This window comes from Manacus candei, unplaced genomic scaffold (assembly GCF_025592945.1).
Source record: "Manacus candei isolate 608988 ecotype Guabito, Panama unplaced genomic scaffold, ASM2559294v1 h1tg000062l, whole genome shotgun sequence".
Lineage (NCBI taxonomy): Eukaryota > Metazoa > Chordata > Aves > Passeriformes > Pipridae > Manacus > Manacus candei.
The window spans coordinates 2,557,096-2,578,639 of record NW_026138110.1 but is presented as its reverse complement, the minus strand read 5'-3'; the positions used below and the strand labels follow the sequence as shown (position 1 = coordinate 2,578,639).

Here is a 21,544-nt window from a genome sequence, read left to right as displayed (position 1 = left end):
TGGCTGCCCCATCCCTGGAAGTGTCCAAGGCCAGCCTGGACGGGGCTTGGAGCAACCAGGGCTAGTGGAAGGTGCCCTGCCCATGGCAGGAGGTTGGAACTGGTTGGTCTGTAAGGTCCCCTTCCAGCCCAAACCTCTCCGAGATTCTGTGATAAGCTGAGACGGGGGAGACTCAGCTCAAGGCCATTTCCCCTTGAGCCCTCACCACAGGCAGGGTGGCGGACACCGACCCGCACCTCCCTACACCCTTCCTTTAGGTAACGGCAGAGAGCGCGAAAAGGTCCCCCCGCGCCCCCTTTTCTCCAGCTTAAACACCCCCAGCTCCCTCAGCCGCTCCTCCTGGGACACGGTCCTCCAGACCCTTCGCAAGCCTTGTCGCCCTTCGCTGGACACGCACGTTTCCCACACACGTTTCCCGGGGCCGAGGCCCGAGGCGCTCCCCTCCCTCCCTCCCTCGCTCTCCCGCGGGCCGGGGGAGCGGCTCATCCCCGGCTCTTCCCCCGTCACGGCCGCTCCCTTCCCTTTTTTTCCCCCTCTTTCCCTCCGTCCCTCCCCGCGCGGCCCCTCCCGCCCCATCCGGCGCGGCCGTGACGCCCCGCGCGCCCATTGGCCGGTTCAATAGTCGCGGGCTACTTGAACGGCGCGGGCGGCTCCAGGCGCGCCCGTCCCGGCCCCGCCGCCCCGGCCCCGGCCCCGCCGCGGCGTTCCCCCCGCCCTGCTCTCTCCCCGCTGTGTCCCCGCACGCCCCTCCCGGCCCCCCCGGCCGCCGCCGCCATGCTGGAGCAGGAGAACCAGGAGAACATCCCCCCGCCGGGCGGCAAAGCGGCGCCGCCGCCCGCCGGCCCCCGCGTGGCGCTGGGGGTGCTGCGGGGCGCGCAGGAGCGCCCGGGGCTCTCCCTGCAGGTGAGGGGGCCGGGATGTGAGGGGGGGGGAGCGGGGATCCGGGCGCGGCGGGGGCTGTCAGGGCCCGGGCAGTGACGGCCGCTCTCCCCACAGGCGGCGCGGGGCGGCTGCGAGGGCCATGGAGCGGCGGCGGGGAGGCACCAGCCCTTCTCCATCCATGTGGACGAGCCCGATGGGGAGCGGGACCGGCGGCCGCGGGGCGCCCCGGCGGGGCACAAGGAGGACGCGGCGCTGGGGCTGCGTGCGGCCGTGTGTGTCCTGGGGGAGCGGCGGCCCCTGGCCCCCCTGGGCAACGCCATGGAGCTGAGCTTCGGTACGTGACATCCCGCGGCCCCGGGGCAGGGCAGCGCCGCCTCGGCGTGCCCTGGGCTCCCACCTGCCTTCTCCTCAGCGCCCTGCCCCCGGCAAGCGTGGGGGGTCGTGCCGAGGTCTTACCCGGGAAATGGTTTCCAGAGCGAAATGGGGGGCTGCGGGTCCCGGAGCAGTTCGGGACACAGACGGGTCTGGTTTGCCTCAGGAGCCGGTTTGGTTCCTTCGAGCTGGTCACCATGATACAACAGCTCTTCGGTCCATGGCCTGAGCCTCTGTGCTTTTGTCCCAGGAAGTTTTATACTCTTAATTTTATACTGTAAGTTTAACTATCAGTACCTCATGAGAGAAAACCAGATTAAAGACGAGAGCAGGCCTTAAGGCCTTGCCCTTTGCTACCGCTACAGAGTTCGAAGGGGACTTTACTCAGTCAGATCCTGAGGTGTAATAGACTTTTCTCCCAGGAAATACCCTGTAGAGGTGCAAGTATTTCTTCCCAGTGTATAAAAGATGGGAACTGCCAGATCCATCTTCTGTAAGACTTGTGTGAATATCTGAGGGGTCACTTCACTGTGATCCACCTTGCAGTCTACAAAAAGCTCTGGGACTCCAGCCCTGTTTTAAGCCACACTCTAAGGTTGCAGGATCCACATCTATGTAGCAAGGTAACGTGGGGTGGACTGAGCACTACATAATTGCAAGAGAGTTTTCCATCCCTTTATTCTTAGGGGGAAGAAGAGAAAGGGGAAGGGGAAAAATCCCTGTTGCCGTAACATTTTGGCTTCCCTAGAGCCTCCTCAACTCCCAGTCTACTTGAGAGAGCCTACACAAGGTTCCCTGTGCTGTGAGGGGGTGTTCTGATGGTGCCCATTTTAACATGGCTGTTATCCTCTGCTTAGACTCTCCGAGTATTATGGATATTTCAATAACCTCAGAAACCGAAGAGACAAAACCAAACGTTAATAATGTGCCAGACTATATCAGCGAAATCCATACGTACCTTAGGGAAATGGAGGTGAGCTGCTGTCTCTTTTCTAATTTGCTTACAGCTTATGGGGGGGGGGGTTTGGGTTTGAGAAATGCATCTAAACGTGAGTTACTACTATAGTGACTAAATTAAAGCTTGCTAGAAAGGGAGAAATAAGATGCTGTAGGCATAAGACCGGTTTATTGTGCCATGCACTGAACGGAAGCTGCAAAGCAAGATTACAGAAACATAACTTACTGATCCTGAACTTACCATTGTTTACTTCTGATTTGTTTAAACTGTGGAAAATTGAGTTTAAACAGTTGCTTCCCTACCAGTGCTTGGTCCAAACTCAGCTTTGTCTGTCATCTAAATCTACAGGTGAAATGCAAGCCTAAAATAGGCTACATGAGGAAGCAACCTGACATCACAAACAACATGCGGGCTATTCTTGTGGACTGGCTGGTGGAAGTTGGAGAAGAATACAAACTACAGAATGAAACCCTGCACTTAGCTGTAAATTACATTGATAGGTTTCTTTCTTCAATGTCTGTTTTGAGAGGAAAACTTCAGCTTGTGGGTACTGCAGCCATGCTGCTTGCATCGTAAGTGAAATTACTTCATTTCAAATTCCACCTGCCGGTCTCCCACGGATGGAAATCTTGTGGCTATCACTGTTCTGCTGCCTATAGCCGGGCTGACTCGGGAGGGCTTCACACTAGAATAAAAATCAGGAGTTTTGCACCTAAAAGCTTGGCAGTTGTCTTTGTAGATTGCCCTAGAGTGAGGATTCATCCTTCCCAGCTGCAGCAGCAGGCATCTAAAGAGTATTTGAAGTATGCATATGCATAAGGCATGTGAAAAGAAAGTTTGGCTTGCACCAATTACTAGTTTAGTGGGTTCTTCTGGAATTTCAGTAACTGCTTAGTCCTAAAATATCAGGCTGTTGTAGCTCTCTAATTTCAAGTTCTGCTGATTCAAGAGCCACTGAACCAAGTGCAGGAAACTTGTTTGGTGCCACTGCCCAGCTACTTCCCAAGTCAGAATTTAAACGAGTGTGCTCACTTTCATTAAATGTTGCTGGTTATCTGGTTTTCTAGTACTCTATTATTTACTCATAACTACTTCTCCTGGCAGAAAGTTTGAAGAAATCTACCCTCCCGAAGTAGCCGAGTTTGTCTACATCACAGATGACACCTACACCAAGAAGCAGGTTCTAAGGATGGAGCACTTAATTTTGAAGGTTTTGTCATTTGACTTGGCAGCTCCAACAATCAACCAGTTCCTCACCCAGTACTTTTTACATCGGCAGACAGATGCTAAAATGGAGAGCCTCTCAATGGTAAGTAAGAATTACCAGCTCAGCCCGTGTCACTAGAGTGTTCTATTGCAGAGATATATATATACACATTAGGAAGTGTGCTCCTCCAGAAGTGGTGCCACACTGCTGGAAGCTAATGCTCCTGTTGCACGTGCTGTTTGGGATACTCCATTCTTATCAGAGGCTGGCACTTGGCCTGGCTCAAGCGTGCACACTTACTCAGAGCAGGCAGAGATTAAAGAACTTTAAATTGGGGGTTGTTTCACTGCTAGATAGAAGTTTCCCTCTCTCTTATCCAAAATTGCCACACATACCCACCCACTTTGGCTAATAAGGGCTTTTGTTCTGGTTTTCCCCTCAACAAGCAGCAAGCTCTAAATCCAGAGGGTAATTTCTAAAGCAGAGCACAGATAACATTTCAGCTAAAGTTTTAATAAATCCTAGCTGTATGGTAGCTACCAGAGCTCCTAAAACAGCAGCCTTTGTCTCACTGTGCAAAGGTCAGACCTGACTACGTTCTTTCCTCTAGTTCTCATATATCCCTAAATATAAAATGTGCTGGAAAAGCATGTGTTGGGAACACTTTAGCAGGGGATGATAAATGAGTAAGTAAGTAGAAACTAGTAAAAGCTGTTGCTCCAACTGATGGTAGGATTGTCAAGCTTAAATTAGGGTTCTGGTGCCACTGTTAAATGATCTTCCCCTTCCTTTTGGAAGTAGATGACTCCCTTTCTTGTTTCCCTTGCAGTACCTTGGGGAGCTGAGTCTAATTGATGCTGATCCTTACCTGAAATACTTGCCATCAGTTATTGCTGCTGCAGCATTTCTTTTAGCAGACTACACACTCACTGGACGAACTTGGGTATGTAGCATTCAAATGTGAGCCCTCATGTGCCTTTGTGTGTTTAGTGTATTTGTACACAGTTCTGAATGCTGAGGCTGGGCTGCAGGAATTGCAGCTCCTCCGTGCTCCTGGGCTGTTAATTAGGGATTGCTCCCTCTGGTATTTGAAAAGTGGGATGGGGGGTATTATAGTTTCAACAACAAACCAAAAACTCCACTGGAGGTTGTCAGCATAAGCGAACAGAACTGTTCCAATATCCCTCTTCCTTTCCTTTTTCCCTCAGCCTGAATCCCTGTGCAAAGTAACTGGCTACACCCTTGAAGACATCAAGCCTTGCCTCATGGACCTACACAACACCTACCTCAAAGCAGCCCAGCACACACAACAGTCCATAAGGGAAAAGTACAAGAGTACAAAGTGAGTATCTCTAGAGATGCTGGGAGAAGCCAGGGGTGTTACACCTGAGTTGTGCTGACACGTAACTGCTTGTCAGGGTGTGGGGTGCACCTTGAGCCTTCAGGCAGGCTCCGCTCACCAAACCCACCACTTCAGTGAAATGGTGATGAGACTTCCCCAGGTTTTTGCACGGTGGTTTGTTGAGCAATACTTGGTGTTCTGTCTCTGCCAGAACCGTCAGGTGGAAACTGGAGGAGTTTTCTTGATGTTCCTACAGTTGGTGATACCTGATGCTGCTAAAAATCTCTGTGGGCACGGCCACCAACAAGCCCCAAAGTGTTTCCTGCCTTGTGGGCAGTGTTGCTGCAGTGTGTGTGCTGCTCTTTGTGGCAGACAGCACTGGAGCAAGGTGACATCCTGCGTCTTTTTTTCCCTCTCTAGGTACCATGAAGTATCGCTTATTGACCCGCCAGACACACTAAACTTATTGTAATAATCAAGAGACTGATCTTTTCAAGAGATGTATATTACCAGGAAATGATGTACAGTTTTAAACATGGTTCAGAATTCTAGATGTGATCACTCAGAATACAGGCTTTGATGACTTTAATTATGAAGTTAGTTTTATGAGGGTTTAATGTAAATCTTTTGTACATGCAATCTTGTTAAAGAGTTTTAACCGTGTTTTTATCCAAATGTTTTCTTCAGGCACAGAATTAACCATGCAGACTGTGTGAGGTCTGAGACTGCCTAACTACTTATAGCCTAAACGTTAATATTAGGGGTGCACTATTTTAGTGGGGCTTTTTCTCCTTCTGGGTAAGAAAGACTTGGGCTCCACAGCAGTATTTGTAGCATTTTTATACTGTCTAGTTTAAACTGAGACTTAGCATAGATCCAAAGTGTGGCTTCATGTCTATTATACCGGAAGAAACTATATGGCTGTGAGGAGAACACCTTGCTGGAATGGACTCGTGAGCCTCTCTTAGGATGTGCCCTGTGATTTAGTGCCAGAGCTTCATCAGGCTGAATGCTCTGCTGCAGGGGCTGCACGGTTAAAACTCCTACACCAGTTCATACTTCTCACTGCCACTACATAGAAAATGGTCTTGCTACAGGTATTTTCTTGTGCATGTGTAAAACTGATACTAATAAACCCACGGAGTTCCCAGGGACGTGTTAGCTGTCCCCAAAGCCCATCAATACCTACTAAAAAAAATGAGTCTTCAGTCTGCTTACCTTGTACCTCTTTAAGGGTGGTGGAGGGATTAAACTGCAGGAGGGTGAACTACTGCTCTGTGCCCTCAAGGGGAGGAAATGTCTTCTGGCATGGATGGGCTACGTGCAGAACTGTATGGATTCTGTACACCCCTCATGCTTGGAGAGAGTTCCTCCGCAGCAAAAATGCAGACCAACTGGTTGTATTTTTCCTTAGTTCTGGAACTCTGTTACATGAGCAAACATAATCAGCATTAGATCCAATGGATGTTTACCTTCAGCCTGTGTAAATGGAGTGATGCTGCCCTGCACCTGCTGTTCTCTGCATGTAAAGCAGTGAGTGCACAGAAGTGGGGTTGAATTAAGCCATTTCCAGGTTGGCCAATAACCAGGTTTTGTATCTGATGTTAGTGGTCTTGCTAATACCTTAAAACCACTGAGGAGAAGTACTGCCATCTTAAACTGGCATTCATTTCTAAAGCTTTTTGGCAAGGTGAAACCTTTGCCTCTGACTTTAAGTTGTCTGTCTGCTTATCTGGGCACCCAGTAGTGAGCAGTATAAACTCTCCACAGATGTCCAACAGCTGTCAGGGTGGGAGCTATTTAAATTTTTTTAACTCATCAGCCCTCTGTCAAGCTGGCAAGCACATTAATGTGAGACAACTCACAGGTCTCATCTCAGTAACTACAAACGTACTGTTCTGCCCCCACCCCTGCAGTCTGAGCCCTCTGTGAACCACCTCAGTTACAAAACTATCGAGTGGTGCTTATCCTGTCAAAATATGCAGCAGAGGAGGCCTTTCTGGCCGATATGAGCTTCTTAAGATGCACTTGGACTTTCATGCATGTTCTAATGTTTAATGGGAGAACAGTATTTCATTGGTCACTAGCCTTTATTTAGCCTAATTTCAGTAGGTTGCCACTGTAAAAGCTGAAACTATCTGGGGGCAGCCTGCACAGTGTATCATGTCTGGTGCTTAGGATTGGAAACACTCTAGCCTTGCAGGAGTGAGAGTTTGTATATACAGGAATGCGTTTTCCACGCTCATGACCTTGGAAAGATAACTCACAATGCTGACTGGCAATTATTACTTGAAGACAACAGGCCACGGCACTCTTCCTGAGAAACTGGGTTCTCTCTTCCCTTTCCTTTTAGTGGTGTATTCCAAGACTACTGAGAAATATCAACTTTGGAAAGAGGGTCACTTAAAGGAAGGTTTTGAACTATTTTCCCCAGAACAGAGCAAGTAGCAGTACTGAGGTGAACGGCCTTCAGGGGGTTTCAGTGTTAATTTACTGCCTAATGAAACACCTTTGCTCTAGTTTCAAGGAAGTTGTTCTGTTACTGTTCCGATAACAGAGACAAAAATTCTTCCATGCTCCCTCAGCTTTACTTTTGCCATATCAACATGCCTTCCTCTAACAGAAAAGCATCAGTCCTGGGCTGGCACCTCTGCCCAGCGTGACTATGTTCCTCCTTCCTCACTGGCAGCTCTTGCTGCTGCAGTAAGTACTATCTTTTTTCCCATTGCCTCGTTTTCTGAAGTTAATATGGGACAATTCCAGCTTTTGCTACTAAGCTTTGAACAAATTGTACTGTACTACTGTCAAGCCTAATCATTAACTTCTAGTCCTTTCAAACAGAAGGCTCTAAGGAATGTAGTGATGTTTTATGTGAAGAGAGAAATAGCAGTGCAAAGGCTGTTCTTTTTTTCTGAAGAAGTTTACAGTCCAGTGGTACCATGGAATTAAGAAGAAACTGCATCTTCACCCATTTTTGTACTCAGGACAGTGACTTTGGGTTGGAAGAACTGACACTAAGAAAATGCACTGGGTTAGCAACAAGGAAAGAGAAAAGGTTTTGTGTGTTGGTCCCATTCTAAAAGAGCACAACTTGACTAAAGCTTTGCATGGCTGGGAGCAATTTTATATTTTCTTTTACATTAAATTCTTAACTTCATTTGGGGAATGCAACATCTGCAACAGTAACTTCTGTTCACAGCTCATGTAACACTGAGGTCACATGTAAAATAGCCCTCCTTTGCTCTTGTAAATACGTGTGTGTTTCCAGTGTGACTTGTTTTCAAACAAAGCACCCAGATCAGATGTTTTAGAACCTTCCTCATCTCTTTGTTTTGCCCAATTCTAAGTTCAGAGCATAATTCTTTGCCTATAAGTTCAAGAAGCATTCCTGTCTGTTGCATGTAATATTTAATTAAACTTTTTAAGAAACTCCACTGCTGAAGTATGAGTTGCTTCTCTATTATCTTGCAGAAGTTCTCTGCTAGTTTGTTAAGTACATGGATTTATATTGCTTTTTATACAAAGCAGTTTGAGTAAAAGGTAACACGTGCAGGGACACGGGCAAGATGATCTCAGTCACAGCACATCACCTACCCCAGTGAAGAATGACAAACTCCCAAGGAGTGGCAATAGCTACCTTAAGAGAAGCTTTACCTTGGAATGAAACTTTTCCTTTTACCACCTGAACTCTGACTGTGCACAGGCTGTTTTGTTAAGAAAATGATGCATCTTCTATCTGCCCTTCAGGTTGTGGAAGTTAGTTCAAGATAACTAGAGAGTTTTTACTGCAGCTGGATGCCAACCATGCAATTTCAGTTACAGGCAATTTTTTATTTAAAGCTGTGTACAATAGTTTTAACATAAACATAAAAGCAGAACCAGAGATAGGGGGGGAGAAAATAAAGTTATCTACAAAAATAATCTCAGTAATAATACACCAAATTCCATATTGTACAGCATTTCTGCAGGAGGGATGACGGCTTTATCGAGTTCTCTTCTTTCTTCTCCTTTTGTTAAATGCTTTCTTACTTGTATTCTCTGGTTTCGTGCTGGTCTGTGTTCTGTGAGCAAACAACATTTGTATCAAAGGAATGTACTGAATAGTTTTACTATTTCAAAAGAACACACGATGATCATCCAGAACTGGGCAGCCACCCACCACGCTCGGAGCCAAGGTCTAAGTTAATTTCTGGGAAGTGCACTGCACACAACAACCAGGTTTTCCATGGCTAGTGCAGGGACACAGCACCAAAACCTCACTTCTGGGACATAAAACTTAACATTAGCTCTAGTGTAGCATGTAGAATCTCTGAAGTGTCTCTTTGGAATGATTAAGATTAGTCTGTCTATAACTATTCCAGGCAGCTGAAGGCCAGCCAGGCTATGGCCTCCCCAGACAGGAGTGAACTAGCCCAGATTTAAACCTCCTCGCTCTCAGCTCTCTCTGTTGTCCCGTTGATCAACTGAAACCTTCCCTGGCCTTGCCGAAATCCTGTCCTTCCTGGAAATACTCCTTACAAACTCCTCTTCCCTCCTAATTTCACAGGATGGTTACCTTGTTTTCCTTGGTACTTCCTGTGGTTCCAGAATGACAACTTCTTCCTCCTCGCTGTCAGACAGCAAAATAGGTTCATCTAAAAAACAAACAACCCAATCAACAACAAACTGCTGATCAGTCTTGTACAAACAACTTCTGTAACTAATAACCACTTTCAAAGCAACAAACATTCAGACTGGCTTACTGATTCATTTGGAGCCCTCCCTATACTACAGGAATCAAGTTTTGAAGAGGAGTGACCAGGTGAAGTAGAAACAGCAAATGTGTGAGGTGGCTTTTTCTTGCTAAGAACTTCTTAGCATTTTAATCTTAACATTTTAATTCTAGACTTTTAAAGTGATATAATAGGCATGTCTGATATTGAGATCAATAAATACTTACCCTCCTTAGTTTCCTTCATCATATTCGTATCCTCAGTTTCTGTCTTCTGACATTCAAAAGCAGCTGCTTCACTTTCACCTTCCTCTTCTGCTGCTTCTTCCTTCTCAGATTCTTCAAGGTCTCCCCAGGAGTTCTCTATTCCTTCCCCAATTTGGGCTGTCCCAGGAGTGTGCAATATTGGATTGGCAAAACTGCAGGAGTCAAGAAAAATCTTGGTGTTTGCTGGTAAAACTCTGTATCCTGAGAACAAACCAGTTTGATTTTTAAGGTGTATCTTTTCTCTCTGGTGGAGAACAGCCTTAACAGGGAGTTAAGAGTGCCACTTCTCCAGTTATTGTAATAATCACAGTTCTGACCACAGTTTTACACTTTATACAAGGAACTAAGGTCCCTAAAAGCAGTCAGAACCAAACCCAAGATGCCAAGGATGTTTCCTCTGAAGGCTCCCGAATCTGTGAGGAATCTCAGATGTGTGTTTAGCTTCTAGCAGTGTTAATACAGAGGATGGGAAGCCTGGTTTTCCCCTGGATAATACCCCAGAAAAGATACACTTCAGAAGGAGGGTCAGCTTTAGCGATGATCTCTCCTGCTTGTTCTTCCACGTTGTTGGTGTCAACAGCAGCACTCTCCATTTTGAAGGCAGTGATCCTTTGGTTGGGGACAGATTCCGCGAAGCCAAACTTCCCACCTTCTTTCCTAGTCATTCAGGGACAGGCATTATTTCAGGATGTTCCACACCTAAAAATGGTTTCTGATTTTCAAATTCAAACACACTTGCTATTTAAATCAAAGGCAAGTGTAAACGATTTGCTGTTCAAACTACAGGTTACTTTTTAGTGCATTTCTTAGAAATACCCATTTCCATCCCTTCCCAAAACACTCACCTGGCTTTGTGGTCGTTTTCCAAGGCTTTCTGAATGAGTTCTGTTATTTCTGCGACTTTAACAGCTGTTATTTTACTGCATCTCAGAATCTGTTTGTTATACACACAACAACAGTTTAAGACCATGAAAGCAAGGTGTTTTTAACTAAAACTGTGGAACATCATAGGAATCACAAACACTTAAATCACAGGAATTAAAAACACTTAAAGTATGGCACCTCGGCATGAGGGACTGGATTCACTAACAGTTATGCAAAAGATTAATACACACCCTGCAGCCTTTCCTCAGAGTGCAATGGGAAATAATTTACAGATTCCCTCAGCCAAATCACAGGGGGGGGGAAAAAAAGATGCAAATCAGACCAAAAACTATGCCTTTTCAACACTTCTTCCACAGCATGGTACACAGTGCTATGCTCTTCCACTGGGACCAAAAATAAATAATCTTTTCCGATAAAACTTCCAAATGTCAGGGATATTTCCATATCAAGACTGCAGCACAGGAACTGCTCAAGGCAAAGGTTTACCTGGTCTTGCACCAGCATAACCACTCCACTGGACTGGATGGTACAAATTTCCCGGTGTTTATTCATGGCAATCACAAGGAGCCCATCCATCACACGCTCCTCGCGTTCACTTGGATCCACCAACAAATAGGTCCTAGAATCAGGAATACAAGGCAACAGTAAAAGTTTGAGGCAAGTTGCTACTGATTAAACACAGGAGTTGGTTTATGTATTAGTAACTATGGGTAAACTCCCCCTGAAAGTTTTCTACATGACCTGTGGAAAGCTGCTGTTAGTTACACTGTGCAGAACACAGAAATATCTCCCCCTGGCATTTCACCTCAGATAAAATCTTTTAAGAAATCAGCTTGTCAATATAAGTATTCTAAGGACTTTTCTACGTTTGAAATAAATTCTGCTTAATTAACAATAAGCTGTTGGTGTCAAAAGACTTCAAAATCTTACCCTTGATGGAAGAAGGCAAAAGTGACACAAATGGGCATGTGGTGGATACTCAGGGGGACAGGATCACGTTCCTCAGGAGTGTACTTTGAAAGGAATCGGCCCAGAATACAGTTATTTATGAAACACATTTAATTTTAAAAGGTCACACTGTACAAAGATATTGAAAGAAATGAAATAAAACTTACCACGGTTACTTCCTCTCCTTGCACAGACACATCTGGCCTGCGAAAGTGGCACAGAGCTACAATTCCTGCTATGCTGGCAGCATCAGTGATGTTCCCATCGTGGTTTAACAGGTGCATGTCCAGGCGAATTTGCCAAACCTGGGAAAAGTACAGAACTGCTTGGCAATCCGAGACATTGTTCTACAGAAGTTGCTGTTCTTCAAAACGAGTTCATTTTTTGTGCCATAAAAAGAACCAGCATACATTGCTCAGGTCTGAAAGACCTCGGTATATCCCAAGATACCCGGTGCGCCAGATTTAATTGCGACAAAATAGGTAACACTTAAGTACAATTTACACTTTATTCTGCAAAGAAATGTTCAAGTGTGTAGGGTCCCAACCAGTTCAGAAAACCTATGCACATATGCAAGCTAAAAATACCTGTCAAGTCAGGTGTGTGGAACTTTACATCAACCTAAAATCAGCATTTCTGCTTTCCAAAATAAGACAGAAATCGTCTTAAAACTTGAGCTACATGCACCTATTAGTTTAAAAACACTTTAAATTCGTAGGTTTTCCTACCTTTTCACCAGCAACAACGCAGAGAGATTCAGTATCTATACATTTGGAATCCCTCAGGCATCGCTCCAGTAGTCTGTTCAGTGACACCAGTAACTCAGATTGCCTGTTAAAACAAAATTAAGTTGAATGTGATCATGCTTTAAAACAGTGGCTCTTCTATCATCCGTGTTTAGTCATTTTAAGACAGCTCCCTACCTGCCAGGCTCCAGCCCGGGTGCAGCCATGGGGGAGAGCTCCAGATTAAAGAAGAGCACACCTTCTGTGGGCCGATTTGGCTTGGGGGAAACAAGTTCACATGAGACCTGTGCAAGAACCCTGCAAATGTAAATAAACCATCAGGTCACAGAACTTATCAGGAAAAAAAAAAAATCTTCTACCACTACAAACAAAATAGCATACTTGGAAAAAAAGCACGAAATTAGGGTGTTAGTTTGTAATTCTCAGTCCTGATAGTTTCTCATTCAAAGCTTTCCATGCATATTTGAACTCCGGTCAACAACTGGAAGAACCAAATGTAGGAATTAGAACAGAGTCCTGTCTTTTAGGATTAAAAACTGACTCCCAACACATAAGAAACTGTAACGAAATACTTATATAAGGGGATATATTTCACTTTTCCACATGCAAAAAAAGAGTCGTCTGATTTGTGGAAGAACGCAAAATCAGCGAATAAGGGGATGAAAAACTGGGGTAATTCTGCCATCTGTAAATTACTTGTAATCACAACCAACACGGAAACCACTACTCTTCTGTGGCCCTAGCCTTGAACTACTACGACTTTTGGGCTCCGGGAGTTAAAATCCGTGCACAGCGATCCCCGCGGGCTCTCACAGGCGGGACATTCCCCGTTCGCCCCGGCAGGCCTGGGAACCCGGGGCTCCATCGCCCCGCGGGAGCCGCGGCCCGGCCGAGCCCCCGCGCCCACCTGGTCTTGCCCAGCTCCACGATGCAGCAGCCGCGGTCGGCGCCGAAGGACACGCGGATGTTCCGGTAGTCGTAGCACTGCCGCCCGTCCAGGCGCTGCGGGGACACACAGACAGGCACACAGACAGGCACACAGACACACAGACAGGCACACAGACACACAGACAGACACACAGACAGACACGGGGTTAACGCGCCGCGCCCGGCATGGGACGGGATGCGCCGGGGCGGCGCTGGGGTACAGCCACGCCAGTCCCCGCTGCCCGGGTGCGGGGAAAGGGGAGGGGGGAAGGTCCAGGGCAGGGGGTGCCGGCGCCGCACCTTCCTCTCCTGGATGGCGCGGAGGAGGAAGCGGCGCTCGCAGTTGGAGAGCGGCGTCGCCTTCATGGCGGCGCCGTGAGAGGGCAGCGCGCGGCGGCCGGAAGGGCGGAGAGGGAGGGGGGGGGTGGAGCGTGGGTGCCGCGCGCCGCGCCCGTGCGTCATCGGCGCGCGGCGGCGGCGGGCGCTCAGCGCGCACGCGCAGGGAGCTCGAGCGCAGGCGGGTCCCCCCTCAGCGAGGGCCGCGGAGCGAAGGGGTGTCACGGGATGTGAGGGAACCATCGGGAACATCCAGTGCGGCTCCTGGCGCTGCGCAGGACACCCCAGGAGTCACACCGTGTGCCTGAGAGCGTTCTCCACACGCTTCTTGGGCTCTCAGGCTCGGTACTGTGACCGCTGCCTTGAGGAGCCCCTTCCAGTGCCTGACGGCCCCTGTCGGAAGAACCTTTTCCTCATGTCCAACTTAAACCTCCCCCGACTCAGCCTCGTGCCGTTCCCCCGAGTCCTGTCGCTGGTCATGAGAGTGAGCAATGCCCGCCCCTCCTCTTCCCCTCAGAAGAATGCTGAAGACCTCGATGAAGTCTCCCCTCAGTCTCCTCCAGGCGGAGCAAAGCAAGTCCCCTCAGCCGCTCCTCACAGGGCTCCCCCTCCGGACCCTTCACCACGCCCGCGGCCCTCCTTTGGACGCTCTCTAATAGCTTAATTAAAAAAGAAACCAAACACATATCCCAGACCTATCCAGTGGTTGGCGCTGTTGTGGCGCACAAACAGTGCAGGCAAAAACGGAGCTACGGCGTCAAATCTGTCGGAAGAATGCCCCTCCCTGAGGTTCCGAGGTGTTACCGTAAGTAAAAAGGCCCTTACAAGTGGCTTTTATGCTTAGTTTAAGTTAAAAAGACCATTTACTGTATCTTCTCGCCAGCATTAAACCCCAGGCACTCCGACTTGCCTCACACAAAACTTCAAATACGTCACACTGTCTTTTTAAACCTTGCTAACACACTCCAGTTCTTGTGCAAACTAAAAAGTGAGTCCTGTTTCGGAAACTCCCAATTTTGTGCAAGTGAGGACAAACACCATGTGATTTTCCCCATGCTGGTTTTATATTTTCAGGTTGGGATAAATAAATAGAATCACAAATATTCAGTGTAAATAGTATTGATGAGATAACAAAAGACCCTCTTCCTCTAGGGACAAAACCAAGGAAATAGTTTTCCCAAATGACACTAAGTGTGAAGCATCAATAAGAAACAAAATTATGTAACACTTGCAACTTTAGCCACAAATAGGATAACATTTGGTATAACATTCTCTCTCGTCACAGCTGTGTGGATATGTGGATTGCATATTTTCCTTGGAGTCTTACTGGCAGTCTTTAGGTAGAAATTCTGTCCAATTTTAATTTTTTTAATTGTGTAAATTCAGTGATAATGTTATTAGTGAAGGGTTGGGGTTAAATTCTGAAACTCTTCAGTTACTATCAGCAACCTTGGAAAGGTTTGTGTTGTTTGTGGGAGCCTTCCAAACTATGTTAGCCTCCAACAATTACAAAAAATGTCATCTTGGGCATATGCTGAGATTTCTGCTTGAGACAGAGTGGGAAAAATTCCTGTACCTGCTCTCCTGGTGAACTGTTTTATAACTGCTTCAGTGACATAGTACTTTCAAAGGAATCACTTTTAAACTAGGCCAGAACATCCAACAGTCCTGTCATTCATTTGCGTAGGGTTTTCTTGTATTAACACGTGTTCTGTCAGAAGCACTTCCAGAGGTGTTAATTATACCCTTTTTTGCTGGAGAGTCTGGATTTTTGCTTCTGATGCTGGTCCTATTCAAGACAGAGAAGTTGATGGTGAAATTCAGGAGGAGCTGGATGTGATTCCAGGAGAACCGAGTCGTGTGTTGGGGCTGGAAATCAGCTGTGTCCTGTGATCCAAAGTCTACTTTGCAGCTTCTGTGTGTGCACGTGTGCCAGGAAGGGTAAAGAATTCCATGCACAAATTAAGGGGGCATAAAATCACAGCACTGGAAATCTGTAGGAGGAGGGCACATGGCAAATGAGGTCAATAGAAAAGGTTAACAAAATAGAAGTTGAGCAACTGCTCCGTTTCTGTACAGTGAAAGGCAGAGTTACAGTTGTAATCAAATAATGGAAATTGTGTGTTCAGAAGGAGTGACTGTCGTGCAGTGCAGAGTGAATAAATGAGTGAATAAATCAAAGGCACTTAGGCTAAAGCAGGAATCGTCAGAAGGAAGGTCCTGATGATCTGTTGTGCCCACATAGGAGCGTTTCTTCATTTGAGTTGAATGCTCTGTAGGCTGAAATGCTTGAATTGGATTATCTTCCCGAACTGAGACGTGAGGGAAAATCGCACTGGGGGACTGAAAAAGAAAACCAAACTGCATCAGAATCTCAGAATCTTGACAGCAACCTTCCAGCAAACAGGTTTTATGGCCTAATAAAAATAAATTAAAAAAGGACCTCCTCCTTTCACGGCAGCCTTGACTGCAATGTGCCTTTGCTGTTCAGCTGCACATCCTGCTCTCTGGTGCCTCCAGTGCACCCATTTACACATCTCTGCATGGCATGTGTGCATTTATATGTGTTTCAACTTATAAGGTTGTTTGGGAAGAAAGGCTCTGCATAGGTGTAATAATCTAATTTATAATTTGCAGGTACAGTTCCACAGGGGTGGGAGGGCAGGTAATCCTTGGAAGCAATGCTGCTGGCACAAGCAAGGCACTGCTGTAGTGAAGCATAGGGTATTCTGGCCTGGATCCAGGGAAGCACTTAAACAAGCTCCTTATCTGAAGCACAGATAAAGCACCTTTGTCCCTTACTTATTAGAAGAAAGGTGTCACAGCTTACATGGCTAAAATTTAGGAAAGTACTTGCCTGGTGTGTATATGCTCATATATATATACATATATATTCATATATGTATGAATAATTTTATTCCAAAAAAAGGGATCCAGAGCTGCCAGCAAATCATCCAAACACCAGCTTAAGGAAAGTTGGTAATAACTTCTACTTCATCTACTTGTTGGATGTTTTCTTAATCGTCTTTCATAGACAAGATTTCTGAGTAACCCCCAAAATATTCTTGCTGTTTCCACCCATGTTTAGTCTTCACATCATCTCTTGGGGTTTCCTGCTCTTGTGAAACAAGTTTTTTGCACCAAAGAGTCCTGCCAAAAGTTCTAATCCTGTGGGGAGTGCTGCATTCAGCACTGTCTCAGCTCTCAGCAATCGTTTTTGGGCAAGTGGGAAGTATTTGCAAGGCTGGATTCTAGACAAGCAACAAAGTCAGGGGGAGAGAAACGACACTCCTTCCTTTTTTGCTGCTGCTGCCTGTTTTACCCTGTAGTCCTCCCAAGAGCTACTGAACTGGCCAGAGCTGCCCTGCAGTCAATTCATCTGCAGCTTTGAGTCTCAGCACAATAGCTAAAAACCAAGAGCCCCACTGTCTCCACATCCTGCAGTTTCTCTGTCTCCAGGCAAACTGTGTCCATGATTTCTATTGCATCAATTGCAACCAGTTGCTGAGTTAAGTGCCACATGAAGCCAAAATAGTTACAGCTATAGTTGAAGGCTCTAAACACACAAAACCAATGTCTGGGTTCAGATTTTAGTGTTAAGATTTTCAAACCTTTTAGAAGCATCTTCAAATTCTCTTCAGAAGTAACAAATGTCCATGTTAGAGTAAAAACTATGCTTCTTTTCATGTAGCATAGGCAAAAATAAACCAAAATTGTTGTAAAAAAAAAGAGGCACTTTCTCATATCCTAGTCTTAAATATTACTTAGTGGACATATTAAATACTGGCTTGATACAAGGACTCAGGAGTGTGAAAATGAAGTGAATATCTATTTTTTTTTCTACTGGAAAAGGTGGTAGAAAATGTTTGCTGATACCACATATTGGTACTCCTACAACTCAGAGGAAATCCAGGAGTGACACCCGAGTGTTTGGTTACAAACATGCGAGGAAAAGCTGGCTATGCACGTACAGCACGAGCTGCTGCCACCACCTCAGAGCAGTGTGTCATGATGCAAGCACAGCAAAAGTGGTATCAGCCCCAGGATAAACAGGGTAAAAACCAGAAAATCGAGTCAAACCATTAAATCTGAACGGCTTTTTTCAATTATTTCTCCGGCTTATTCAGCTTCCAAGCTTCTGTTGCAGAGCTGAAATTAATCCTGACTGCCTTGAAGTGCTGAAAGTCATAATCTTTTCCAATCAAGTCTTTTTGTTGTTCTGCATGGACAATCTCTTTTGAGACTAATAAATCTTGATACTAAAATGCTTCTTTTAAATCAGGAGATACAATTTAGAAAATTTCTGCTTATGCCTCTTCTGAGTAATTCTATTGACCTTCTGTGGAGTCTGACTGCTGCTTGATATGAGGAGTAAGGATTGAGGAGGAATTCTAGGATACCTGCTTTCTTAGGTTGTGGATTGTTCTTTCCTGCATTGTTTAGTTATAGGATAAAGCAAAACATTTAAATAATAAAAGAAGATGAACAATTTCTCTTCTGTGCAACTTTAAGAAATTTCAGAATTCTGTCATAAAAAACCACAAACAACCCCCCAAACAACATATCTTTTTGTTGATTCAGCTGCTTTTAAATGCAATTTCCCATCTACAGTTGTATTTTAAAACACAGGCATTGTTAGAAGCTAAAAGCCTGGTTTAGAAGTGCCTCCTGTTGTGTACAACAGCCACTCACAAGGTGTCTTATCACCGGTATTTCGTGCAGATATGTCTCCCATGGAGCTTCTGAGCCAAATTCTGTGTGTATCCCGTGCAAGTGCTAATCTCTCCATATTTCTCAAAGAGCCCAGTTCTTCATTTCTTATCAAGAAATGCTTGTAAGAAAACTGTGTTATGAGGAGTTGAATTCCTCATATTAATACAAGCAAAGTAGGAAAGTGCCAATTATTGTGTCAGAGAATACAGAACCAGGATGGAATATGTGGGCTCTGGAGAATGATGGATGCTGGCCTTTCCTTTTTCCACCAGATGATGTCTTCCTTAGCATTGATGAAGTTGTCAGAATGATTTCAGTTTTATTACTTCAAGAAAAGTTGAATGATCACTCTCCCAAATTGCCTCCAGTTGTTACACTGAGCATTATTATGAGGTATTATTCAGAGGTTCAATAAGGAAAGAAGATTCAGTGTAAAATAATAACCCAATATGTAGTTGTCTCCTTATCTCAGATTTGCAGTGATGCTTATGTTAAGAATTTGGGAGGCTTGATGAAGTAGAATTTTTGCATTTTTGGATGTATTTCTTCAGGAAGTAACACACTTTGTATGGCTTTGACAAAATTTGCAAGATATGCATCAGTGGCTTGTGTTTCCACTGTAAAATTTCACTTCCCTTGCTTATAAATCCATGGAGGCATTTGGGATGTGACTTGAGCAGAGACAAATCATGTGGGCAAGTGGACAGGTGAAAGTACAAGCAGAGTTTTCCCTGAGGATGGCAGCAAGGGTGACATCCCTCCACCCCTTCAGCTCATCTGCTCTCCCGCAGCCCCATTGCATTAGTGCTCTTTGGGGAGCAGGGGGATCAGGTGCAATAGTCTGACAGTGTGAAATATGACTGTGCTTCTCAGTAACCTGTCTGCTAAGGCTGGAGGCTCATGCATTTAGCAGTGTTTCCAAAGGCACCTGTGGGAGCCACCAGGCCATGCCAGATCCACCCCAGCGTGCCCCTCGGCTCAGTTACCTGACCGACAGCCAGATCTGGGTGCTATGGTACAACAAAAGGCAGCTGGGATTTTAAAAGTCTGTTTTTTCATCCCCTTCGAAGTCAAAGTCATGGTGGGGCCACTACAGTTGTATCACCAAAATCTGAGTCAAGTGGCCGAAAACCTAAATAACTTTTCTGTTGCCATGGCAATATCTGGCAAGTGTTTGCGCTTCTGGTCCGAGGGACTGTTCTCAAATGTCTTCAAGGGAAGAGAGATTTTCTGGCACCCATGGAGTTCAGAGCTGTTTGGCCTGTGTGAAATGTGAGGTGGGGAGGCAGGAGGGTGCATGCTGCCTGTGAGTACCGCTCTATGGGCACTTCAGTTCGGATGGCAGGCTCGGTCTCGCAGCGAGCCCGGCGAACTTCTCTTGGCGGTGACGGGTGGTCTGGGAGCATCAGCTCTGTGACAGGGCACCTGTGCCCAAGGAGCGCGGCCAAGGCGCCCCAGCTCGGGCCGGGGCTGCCCGGGCCGGGAGGTGCGGCAGAGGCGGGGGTTGCGGGAGGTCTGGCTCCGCGATCTCCCGGTGCCCCTCTCCGCCGCCCTGCCGCAGGGGAGGAGGCTGCGGCCGGACAGAGCAGCGGCGGCTCCGGCTCCGGCACCGGGCGGTCCGCGGGGAGCCGAGCCGCGGGCGGCATGGAGTGGGAGTTCAACCTGCTCCTCTACCTGGCGCTGTTCCTCCTCCTGCTGCTGCTGCTGCTGCTCCTGCTGTGCCTGCTCCTCCGGCAGCTGCGGGGCTCGGCGGGCAGCGCCCCCGGAGCAGCCCCGCGCCGCCGCGCCAGCCCTGGGCTGCCTGCGGGGAGCCGGGAGCCCTGAGCCGCCCATCGCTTCCAGGTGAGTCCGCGGGAGGGAAGGAGGGCCGGGGGGCTACCTCCAGAAGGGCATCGGCTCGTACTCCGCCAGCATCCCCGCTCAAGCGCTGCCCGCGACCGCGCTCCGGTCCCCCGCTCCCTCTAGAGAGGCTACCTTTGCCTTGAGAAATTCAGGGGAAATTTGAAGGTGAGCTCGCCCTGCAGCTTTTACTCTGTAGCAAAGTATTATGAACTCCCCTCAGTCCCTCTTTGCCGAGAGGATTTATGTTGGCTTTACTTTGGCATACAAAGATCTGAATTTGACACTAGTAGAGCATTTTTAAATTTAGCATTTTCCAGTGCAGAAGGAGATACCTTTTAAAATAACTCTTTTTTTCTTAACTTTAACCACATCTAACTCACATCTAACACATCTTAAGTTTTCTTCTGCAGGAGTTATTCCCTCATATAGCTAAAATGCTAAGCAGGCTTCGCTCCCTGTGGGTGGAAACAGACCTGGCAACATCCCATGGCTGACCTCTCCCCATGGATGGCTCACTGTGGCTTTTTATTGCAAGCTTTTGAAATGGGTGCACACTCTGTGATTTGTGTCAATCTTTTATTTGGTCATTATAGACCCAGTCATCTCTTATACAAACTGTCCCAACACTCAGTTCTGCTTTCCAGGGACTTTGCAAGACATAGGACATTTGGGCTACTCGGATGGGAGTCTTGGAGCTGATGCCATCCTGCCTCACATACCTCAGGACATGAGGATTTGGGGTCTGTAGCCAGCTGGCAGGAGCTGGTGAAGTCAGGACTGTGGCTTCCACTACCCATGGCAGCTCTTCTGAGGTTCTTGGACCCTGGGGCCATAACTGGGCCATGCAGGCAGGAACAGTTGTGCTCCCCCATGGCCAGCATGCTCCTGCACCAGGGGGAATTCAGTGCACAGGGTGACACGGACAAATTCAGCTCAGTTGAAGGAAACTGTATCTGTCACATTCCCAGAAGGTGGGTGCACAGGCGAGAGCCAGAGCCCCAATTCTCTCTAGTCCTGCCATGCCTCCTCCTGGTGCCTCAATTGCCCTTCTGCACTCTTGGTTGTTTGTTTTCAAAGTCATGGGAAAATGATGAGAGAACAATACAGCACAGGTTTCCCTGCCAGCGACCCATCAGCCTCTTATCTGTATGGTTTTCTTGTTCTTTCTCTGTGGAAATGGTGGGAGTGACTTTGGCCTCACATCGGTGATTAGAAAGAAGGTGACTAATGGTTTTGCTCAATTAATATAAGTAGCCATAAAACTGTGAAGCATATTCTGCATGAGCACAAAGAGATTATCTTCAGACCCAGCTGACTTCACAGATAAGTGAATGGTCTTGTGAATGGTTGGGGCACTTTTAATAACTTGCTTTGCAGAAGCACTTCATACTTACTTTATTGTGTGGAA

General features: G+C 46.7%; 3 protein-coding genes across 4 annotated transcripts in view; 2 read left to right on the top strand and 1 right to left on the bottom strand.

Annotated features, from left to right (window-relative positions):
• The first annotated feature begins 590 nt into the window (after positions 1 to 590).
• On the top strand, positions 591 to 8,726 carry CCNA2 (cyclin A2). The gene is made up of 8 exons (XM_051804842.1): positions 591 to 903; positions 997 to 1,216; positions 2,112 to 2,227; positions 2,561 to 2,784; positions 3,317 to 3,521; positions 4,249 to 4,362; positions 4,628 to 4,761; positions 5,182 to 8,726. The coding sequence occupies exons 1-8, from the start codon at positions 775 to 777 to the stop codon at positions 5,231 to 5,233; spliced, it is 1,194 nt and encodes a 397-aa protein (XP_051660802.1). The 5' UTR covers positions 591 to 774; the 3' UTR covers positions 5,234 to 8,726.
• Positions 8,572 to 13,683, bottom strand: EXOSC9 (exosome component 9). 2 transcript variants are annotated; one of them, XM_051804839.1, is made up of 13 exons: positions 13,546 to 13,683; positions 13,226 to 13,320; positions 12,700 to 12,799; positions 12,496 to 12,615; positions 12,301 to 12,403; positions 11,740 to 11,877; positions 11,555 to 11,637; positions 11,111 to 11,243; positions 10,585 to 10,673; positions 10,250 to 10,396; positions 9,701 to 9,891; positions 9,317 to 9,395; positions 8,572 to 8,822 (listed from the first exon to the last, which is right to left on the bottom strand). In XM_051804839.1, exons 4-13 carry the CDS (start codon positions 12,522 to 12,524, stop codon positions 8,744 to 8,746), a joined length of 1,071 nt encoding a protein of 356 aa, XP_051660799.1. In that variant the 5' UTR covers positions 12,525 to 12,615; positions 12,700 to 12,799; positions 13,226 to 13,320; positions 13,546 to 13,683; the 3' UTR covers positions 8,572 to 8,743. The 2 variants fall into 2 exon arrangements, with proteins under 2 accessions (XP_051660799.1, XP_051660798.1); XM_051804838.1 differs by lacking the exon at positions 12,700 to 12,799.
• Positions 13,684 to 14,367: 684 nt separating this feature from the next.
• The window catches only part of ANXA5 (annexin A5), a 41,972-nt gene continuing 34,795 nt past the window's right edge, over positions 14,368 to 21,544 (top strand). Inside the window, exon 1 of the mRNA XM_051804844.1 lies at positions 14,368 to 14,386. The gene's annotated coding sequence lies outside the window, so the exon portion shown is untranslated. The remainder of the gene's footprint in view (positions 14,387 to 21,544) is intronic.

Excerpts from the sequence above, each read along its gene's own strand:
- CCNA2 (XM_051804842.1), top strand. The coding sequence starts at position 775 with ATGCTGGAGCAGGAGAACCAGGAGAACATCCCCCCGCCGGGCGGCAAA. Across the intron at positions 1,217-2,111 it reads CGCCATGGAGCTGAGCTTCG|ACTCTCCGAGTATTATGGAT; the intron begins GTACGTGACATC and ends TCCTCTGCTTAG. Across the intron at positions 3,522-4,248 it reads AAATGGAGAGCCTCTCAATG|TACCTTGGGGAGCTGAGTCT; the intron begins GTAAGTAAGAAT and ends TTTCCCTTGCAG.
- EXOSC9 (XM_051804838.1), bottom strand. The coding sequence starts at position 13,611 with ATGAAGGCGACGCCGCTCTCCAACTGCGAGCGCCGCTTCCTCCTCCGC. Across the intron at positions 12,404-12,495 it reads CCCGGGCTGGAGCCTGGCAG|GCAATCTGAGTTACTGGTGT; the intron begins GTAGGGAGCTGT and ends TTGTTTTAACAG. Across the intron at positions 11,878-12,300 it reads GCGTTGTTGCTGGTGAAAAG|GTTTGGCAAATTCGCCTGGA; the intron begins GTAGGAAAACCT and ends TACTTTTCCCAG.